This window comes from Phalacrocorax carbo, chromosome 8 (assembly GCF_963921805.1).
Source record: "Phalacrocorax carbo chromosome 8, bPhaCar2.1, whole genome shotgun sequence".
NCBI classification, from domain to species: domain Eukaryota; kingdom Metazoa; phylum Chordata; class Aves; order Suliformes; family Phalacrocoracidae; genus Phalacrocorax; species Phalacrocorax carbo.
The window spans coordinates 35,756,426-35,764,924 of record NC_087520.1 but is presented as its reverse complement, the minus strand read 5'-3'; the positions used below and the strand labels follow the sequence as shown (position 1 = coordinate 35,764,924).

The following is an 8,499-nucleotide window of genomic DNA, read 5'->3' as shown; positions in this document are numbered from 1 at the left end:
TAAGGAAAGCCAGATAGAAAGCTTTAAGTTTCCCTCTCTAGTTAGTCAAAGAATTTGCCCCCTTTTATAAAAGGACACAAAAAATTAGAAACGGCTGTTCTTCCACAATCTGGATAGATTCTGGCTGTTTCTTAACTTCAGTTAAAGACCTTGTTATCCCAAGCTGTCAGAGCTAAACCAAGTGCACTTTCATATGCCATTTCCAAGTGATGCATACGTACGGCCTCTTTTGCCTCCTAAATTTTCAGTTCTTCTAGACCATGTTGGCTTTTCAGAGAGAAGGGGCTGCTAGGAGTCCAGTTACTGTGGAACCACAATTCCCTGAACATCAGTTAACTAGAATTCTTTCAGCAACATAGATGCTCCCAGAGCTGCTCTCTTCAAAATGGAATACTAAGTGTCAAGCAAAGGTTATGGTCTGTGGAACACCTCCCCGCACTCCCTCCCAAGAAGTCAGTTTTTCTTAACAGTTTTGCAGACATCTACCTCCAGTTCTGTGTATGAAAATCCTCACTGTGCAAATATTCTCAGTTACCACTGAATAATTCAGATACTTCTGTATTAACTTACTTGAATTACTCCACGTATATAAGATTGTGCATCTTCTATTGTACTTTATTAATTTTTGAAACTTTTAAAATTCAGAACAGACTCCTGAAATATGTCTGCTTCGCAAAGGCCAGACAGAGTAATGTCCTTTTGTCTTTGTAAACAGATTTTGGGAATTGGTGAGGTAGAATGAATGTAATTGTTTCTGTGACAGTGTTAGCATCTTCAGTATATTGTAATTTAACCTTGAGCTAGTTATTCTCCTCAGACCATTCTTAATGCTTTGCTAAGAAACTTGATATACCTAAGATAATAATAACAATAGTTATTTGTTATTTTTGCCTTAATAGATCATTGCAGAATCTAAAATTAAATCATGGCATAAAAGATCACAAAAGAGTAGACCCAAGCTTAGTTCAAGTCTGCATGCAATGGGAGGTATGCAATATAAGCAGAAATAAAGCAATTTGTTAATATTTTGGTAATCCCCCAAGGTCAGAAGTAAAGACACCATGTGCTTGAGTGGCCTGATTGCAACCTGCGTCATGCAATGGCATTTCTCAGACTGACTTTCTAGGCTCAAACATTTCACTTTATCTGAAACCTATTGAATTCTCCTGAAATGGTCATTGACTTCGATGGGAGCTAGACTGAGGCCCGAATAAGCAACATAGAAATAAGCACAAAAGCATATTTGCAGAGAAAATCAGACTTGCTGACGGTACAAGTCAACAGATAAAATTATACCTTGAAAACATCTAAATTTAGCATTTGCTACATTTTAACCCATCACTGCACCTTAATACAATGCCCATGGAATTACACTGATTTGCTTATAAATACTGGTAAGAACTTTCTCCTGGCACAAGACATTTGATACTGAACTTTAGCTCACCTATAAACAGGGAAGTCAAAACCATCTTGGTTTTATTTCAAGAAACCTGAGCTATAATTTTTTCAATGCAAATTAGCAAGATAGAGTGCTATGGCAACCAAGCCACTGTTGCCACAGAAATTTTTCATTTTAATTAGATATTCCTGAAGGCAATAGTGTCCCTGTCCTCAAATCATATCAGAGTAGCATTTCTACTTTTTAAAATTTAAGTTATAGATCGCTCTGTTTCATCAGCATAACCAGACACTCCAAAGCAGAATCTAAATTTTAATGCAGCTTAATATCGAGTCCTGCCAAGTACTGGATATTAACACTGAAATGCTGTCCATTAAGTTTCTTGGAAGCCTTCAAGATGGTATTGCTTCTTCTGCTTAGAAAATATGGAGTGAAAGCAACACCTTCTTCTGCAGGACTGGTAATTGTTCCACCTTCATTTACACATCTCCTAAATCACTTCAGCTTATGCATATGAGTTTATGAAACTACTGCATGAACACGTGAGCAACAAGCAATAGCTTTCAGCTGAAGAGAAGCATTTAAACATGCCAGGAGCACAGGAAACCCAGAGTAGTCAAGTCAGTTTTTAGGCTACTGTATGAGGTTTTATCACGGTTGTAAACACTAAAAAAGATGACAAAATTGGCAGGTCAGAATGAAGAGTGCCTTGAGACCCAGCAGCTGCTGTCGGTATACCCAAGCAGTGGAGCAAAGCAGAGAGATGCAGGTAGGGGCTGCTCTGGGTGACCTCTCTCAGCTCAGTAGGTTTGCCAGACAAAATAATTATGTCAAACCTAAGATAGTGTTTTCATGTATGCTAGAAGAACATCCTGAAAGTTTTCTTTAGGGTGACCTCTTTTTTTTTCTTGGTTTGGTCCTCCATTTGACATGAAACTATGTTTCATTGTATTAATAAAAACAAGAACCAAATGAAAGCTCAGACTCACGAAGGTGATCACACATCCTTCCACCTGAGATAATCTGGGCATACATTTTTCTCATCCAGGATACCTGCAACACATTATTTAAATGAAGAATGCTTCTATACAAGAAGCCAGGAGAATAAAAAATGCACTGGTAATATCAAAGCCTCTTGTGACTTGAGAGCCTCTATTTTGCAAAATCACTATTACATGTTAAAGCAAGCACTACTTAAGTCACCAGTCCATAATGCTCAATAACTACTTATTAACCACCATGCACTTTGGGCCTATTCCTTATCTTGTTACATGGTATAAAACCACTCAGCAGAAATTTTAACCAAGCTGAGCAGACACATGAAACTGAAAAATGAGGGAGCCAGCAAAATGAGCCTTTTCATTCTGTGTAATTTATATGGCTTATCATTTTCAAAAGGGCTTTGTGATTCTGAGCCTTATGAGTTGGTGGTCTTGGCACTGAAGGGTGTAGAATTGTATTTAAAAAACAAAAAACCAAACAAAAATCCTAAGGACCCTCCCTCAAAAGAATAACGTGTTTTGAACTTTATTAATGGGAAAAAAAAAATTTGTAGATGCTTTATTTTCTAACGCATCTTATCTGCTTGCTCTTACCGCTCACGTTGTTACCCCTGCTTAAACACACGCAGGAAACCGAGCGGCGGAGGCGGCCCGGCCCTTCCTCGGCACCTCGCCCACGCTGCGGGGCGGCCAAGGGCACGGCTCCATGGACCGAGCGCGGGGCAGCCGAGGTGACAGGAGGCTCCGGGGCCCGGCCCGGGGATCCCTCCTCACCCCCGCGTCTGGCGACAGCTCCGAGCTAGCTGCACCTCGCCCCTCCTCGGCTGTGCCCGAGCTTGCCGGCGGAGGGGCTACTGCGGGCAAAGGCGGGCGCTCAGGAGAATATGGCGGAGAGGCGGGAGAGAGGTAAGCGGGATCCACGCGCGCCGCCCGCCCCGCCGTGTCCTGACAGGAACCCGCGCACCGCCCCACGGCGCGGCACTAGCTCGGGGCGGGGCGCCGAGGGCGGCTCCGGCGTCTGGGGCGCGGGTTGGGCGGCGGGGCTGTCAGTCAGCGCCCACGGCCGGCGCCGCGCCAGCGAGCCCGGAACCTGCAGGCAGCGGGGGTCGCGTGGCGGGTGGTGCGGCCGGTGGGGGCGGTCGGGGCGGTGAAGGGCGGGGAGCGGCCGCGGGGCAGGAAGGAAGCGCCGCCGTTGCTGCTGCTGCTGCCGCCGCCGCCGGAGGAGCGCTTCGGCCGCCTCCCGGTGAGCCGCGCGGGGGAGCGCCTGCCGCGGGGGCTCGCCTGGGCGGCGGCCGCCGGCCCTTCCGCCGCGGCACCGGCTGAGCCGGGCAGAGAGCGATGCCGCGGGACGGAGGGAGCGGAGCCGGGCCTCGCCGGAGGAGCCTGCTTGAAGGGCAGCCCTCCGGGCAGCGGGATAATGGAGCCGCGGGGGCTGGAAGGCCGTGGGGCGGGGAAAGGCCCCCGGGCGTGTGTGAGGGGTGGGGGCGTGTGCGTGGGGACGGTGCGGGGCACGGCTGGGGAGGTGGGGAGCTCGTGGGGGGTAGTGGGGCAGGGGGTGGTGTGTGGGGGATGCGTGGGGATAAGGGTTGGGTGTGGGGAGGATGTGCGGGCAGTGCCGGGAGCGTGCGTGAGGGGAATGAGGGGGCTGTAAAACTAAACGTAACGGATGTCTGTTATTTTATTGGAAAAAGCGGGCATCCCTCTTCCGTGAGCGCCCTGTGCATACTCCGACTCCCCAGCCGCGGCTGGGCTGTGTTGCGGGGGCAGTTTGGGTTTCCATGATTGCAGTAATTCACCTGAGGAGGAAGTGCGGCGATTGGTGCTGAAGCGGTAGGTGTGCCATGCAGGGAGCGGAAGGTCGGTGCAATTGGCTCTTACGTAATGGTTTTCAGCACATTGCTTTTATTAGCACCGCTGCTGTGTTTTAACGTGGCTTGTGCTGGAGCGGCTAAAGGGATGTGGGTGGGTGTCCTGAGTTAGGAATATCAGCTATCTTCCTGTTAGCTTTGTTTTGGTTGTGTTCTCACTGCAGTACAACAAAAGGTGTCAGTTGTGTTGGGAGGTGCCACCATCCAAGGAGACTCCACACGAGCCTTGAGCAATGAACTGGCATCGCCTCTTCCATCTGCTCTCCTGACATTAGCAGTAAAATTATGCTGTTTCTTTGCATGTCCTCATAGAGTCACCAGAATTATAGTGGTGGGGGCTTGTCTACTCTTTTCTGTTGTTAAGCATGGGTGGTACACTTCCAAAATGTTTTGTGACATGTTGCGGTTGTTTTCCAAACGGGATTTCAGGAAAGTCCTTGGGTTGTATCAGTAGGCCTTTTGTTTGGAACAGTTCAAGTTTGGTTTTAGCTCCTGCTGATTTCTTAGAACAACTTTTTATGCAACTGGCCAGGCTGGCTGCTTATTATTTCTCATGAAATGCCCTGCTAAAAGACCTCAATATTGCAGTAGTGTGTAGCATCTTTGGCATGAGACCTAGAGCACGCAGCACTACGGGACACCTGAAAGTGGTCAGATCTTGCAGAAAACTATATTGTTGTAACTGGTTGCTAGCATGATCTTTGGGAGTAATTGTACTTGTGGTGATATTATACAGTCAGTTTTGGAAATTCATGGGGCAAAATTCTGTTGTGGAGTAAGCATCTGGTTGTACTTAGCAATTTCCCACAGCTTGAATACCTCATTCGGGGTATTTAAAGGAGGAGACTATATGATGGACCTCCCCCGTGGAGACTGAAGAACTTCAGCCGTTGAGGTGCTCTAGGTTTTAGCGCTGCTGGCAGCAGAGCTCTTGACAGCTGCTTGTTCCAATTGCACTCCAAATGAAGAAGCCAAACTGCAAACCTGTAAAAGCTGTCAGAGTAACTGTTCTGCGAATTTCACCGCATCAAAGTGCACAATGTCGTGATAAATGTGTTAATTAACCAGCAGTAGCATCTGCCTTCAGCTGCACAAAAACCAGTCATACCTGTGTGAAGGTTGGTGAAGACCTTGAAGGTAAAAGAAAGAAGAGTTGACTTTACAGAGTGAAACAGAATTGGAAAGGTAGACTAGCTTGTTCTAGATGTGAGGATCATGGTGATTAATATAAATCATTCATTTGCCACATCTTTCAGTTCTTCTGTAGGGTTTGAGTGCTGATCTTCTCTTGGTTTTGATATTTAGAGAGTATTGGTAGAGCTGTACTCTAGCAGGCTTTTTTAAAGGTGCCCATTAATTGTCGCTTGGGTTCCTATTTTCTAACTCATTGGATCTGTTTGTTCTTGTGTCACGTTAGACAAGGCTTTCCAATGAACAGTTTATGATTACATTTCTTGTAATGTTGGAATTTCTCCTTAGCCCTGCCACAATGAGGAAAAACATGCCTGGAAAATAAAAATTAGCTTTTCTGATGAGTAAATGGGAGAGGAGTAGTTATATCATAAGCTCAATTCACCAAGGTTAAAATTAAGTGGTGGAAATTTTATCACCTTTAAGATGCCTCTATCTGTAGCGGTCTTGGTTGGAAAACAGTTCTGAATATTTCTGGTAGCTCTAGACTTGCTTTTGTATTGCATAAAAAGCTTCTTGGGAGCCTTCTAAATTTTATACCTTTCCTGTTCTTACATTCCAGGTTGTAAGGACATTCTGTGTTACTGAAAGAAGGTGCTGCTGTTTGTGGAGTGATTTATGATGTCAAGAACTGTATCATCCTGGATCTTAAGCTCAGCAAGAAATAACATTGTTTTACAAGGAAAAGGACGTTTGTACTCCATCTGTATCCCAAACAGAAACAGGATAAAATGGAAGCTTGTTTTCTCCAAAACACATCTCCACCCTGCTGGGAGCTGCAGCTTAGACAATACTTGCTCCTTAAAAAAGGCATTCCGACACACTTCCACAGAAGAAGAGCACTTCTCTTTCCAGTTGTCTCCATCACAAATCAATGATATACTCAGAGCAGGTGAATTATCCCATAAAATACTGGATTTGAATGGTAAAAATGTAAATTCTGTGTTGAGGTTTGAAAGTAACCAATTGGCATCCAACACCCCTATTGAAGATCGCAGAAGTGCAGCTACTTGCTTGCAGACCAAGGGGATGATGTTTGGAGTCTTCGATGGTCATGCAGGTTCTGCATGTGCTCAGGCAGTGAGTGAGAGGCTACTTCATTATATAGCAGTTTCTCTCATGTCTCGGCAAACCTTGGAAGAGATTGAGCTTGCTGTGGAGCACATGAAACCAATTCTGCCTATTTTGCAGTGGCACAAGCATCCAAATGATGTACAGTATCAAGAAATAACTTCACAATATTTTGAAAACCTCCGGGTTTACTGGCAACATTTACTGGACCTAGATGCTGAGCCAGGATTTAGTTTAGAAGAAGCCATGATATGTGCATTCAAAAGGCTAGACTCGGACATATCACTGGAAGTTCAGGCTCCACAGGAAAATGAATTGATAAGAAATATTGCCCTTCAAGTAGCTTTTTCTGGTGCAACAGCCTGTGTAGCTCACATTGATGGTGTTCACTTACATGTTGCAAATACTGGTGATTGCAGAGCCGTTCTAGGGGTTCATGAAGAAGATGGAACGTGGTCTACTGTCCCTCTAACCCGAGACCACAATGCTTTTGATGAATTTGAAATTAGAAGACTGAAGAGAGAACATCCTAGATCTGAGGAGAAAACCCTCTTTGTGAATGACAGATTACTGGGGATTCTGATGCCCTCCAGAGCTTTTGGAGATGTGCAATTAAAATGGAGTAAAGAATTGCAACACAGTGTTCTTGAGAATAGCTGTGATGCTGAGGCTTTAAATATTTATCAGTATGTTCCTCCAAACTACTATACACCCCCTTATTTAACTGCAGAGCCTGAAGTTACATACCACAAATTAAGAAGCAAGGATAAGTTTCTCGTTATTGCTTCAGATGGACTATGGGAGATGCTAAGTAATGAGAAGGTTGTACAACTTGTTGCTGGACAGCTTACAGAGCTAAATGTGCAGAAACCACAACTGGCTTTTGAGAAGCCAGTTAATCTGGGTTATATGCACAGCTTGTTACTTCAGAGGAAAAACAGAGGCATTGCCTCCCTTGACCAGAACGTAGCTACTCATTTAATAAGGCATGCAATTGGAAGTAATGAGTATGGGGAGGTGGACCAAGAGAAACTTGCTGCAATGCTGACACTGCCTGAAGACCTTGCAAGAATGTACAGAGATGATATCACCGTTACTGTGGTGTATTTTAATTCAGAAACAATTGAAAATTACCATAGAAACGATGAATAGAGCCTTGTACTGCTGTGTTTCTCTGATAGTCAAGCTGTTATACCAGCGTTCTGGTCTGGAAGTTCTAAACCTCTTTGTTACTTACTAGTCTTGAAAATAACTTCTTAGAAGTGAGTTTGGTGAAAGTTCCCTGGGTTTCCAGGTCTGTACACACTGAAGAAAAATGTTTTGATAAAATTTCACTAAAATATAACTGAAGTAAAGATTGCTGACCTGGCTCTGATTCCACTGGAACCAACGGTAAAACTTTCCAAATGAACAAATGAGGCAAATTTCACTGAGGCTGGTACAATTTAATAGTGAGATGGACAATACTTGTAGCTGCATGGAGTGTTAGAAAGGCTCTGCTCTTGTGGGAAATGAGTAGCATTCTACTGAAGCACTGTAACTGACTTAATTAAATAAACAAACTACCAAACCTTTATTTGATATAACAGTGTCAGATACTTTAATGAGTTGCCTTGTATATGTGAAGACCACACTAAAGAAGGCTGTTCAAAGAGCCCTGGGACTGTCAGACTTTTTTTCCTAATTCTTTTTTTTTTAATTAAGCTAGGAGACAAAATCATCCACATTTATTTTGAAGTGTGAATGCATATTCTCTTAACTCTGCATGTGGACTTGTATGACAACTTACAGCTCAAACATACATGAGGGATTTAGAATTCCTTGTTCAGAAATTAACAGTACTAGACTTAAATGTTTAAGTGTCTAACTTGCTTAAGGGATATGCCCTTTTATTAAGTATTGATCTATAAAGTGCTGTGCATCAAATCCACCTACTGTAATTTAAATGAAGTTTGACAGGTCCAGCAGT

General features: G+C 44.2%; 1 protein-coding gene across 4 annotated transcripts; it reads left to right on the top strand.

Annotated features, from left to right (window-relative positions):
• Positions 1 to 3,121: 3,121 nt before the first annotated feature.
• On the top strand, positions 3,122 to 8,186 carry PDP2 (pyruvate dehydrogenase phosphatase catalytic subunit 2). Of its 4 annotated transcripts, none has more exons than XM_064459586.1 (3): positions 3,453 to 3,643; positions 4,092 to 4,257; positions 6,022 to 8,186. In XM_064459586.1, the coding sequence occupies exon 3, from the start codon at positions 6,078 to 6,080 to the stop codon at positions 7,680 to 7,682; it is 1,605 nt and encodes a 534-aa protein (XP_064315656.1). In that variant the 5' UTR covers positions 3,453 to 3,643; positions 4,092 to 4,257; positions 6,022 to 6,077; the 3' UTR covers positions 7,683 to 8,186. The 4 variants fall into 4 exon arrangements, with proteins under 4 accessions (XP_064315658.1, XP_064315656.1, XP_064315657.1 ...); XM_064459585.1 differs by having other exon boundaries at positions 3,454 to 3,643; positions 4,092 to 4,230; XM_064459588.1 differs by lacking the exons at positions 3,453 to 3,643; positions 4,092 to 4,257 and adding an exon at positions 3,122 to 3,306.
• Positions 8,187 to 8,499: the final 313 nt, after the last annotated feature.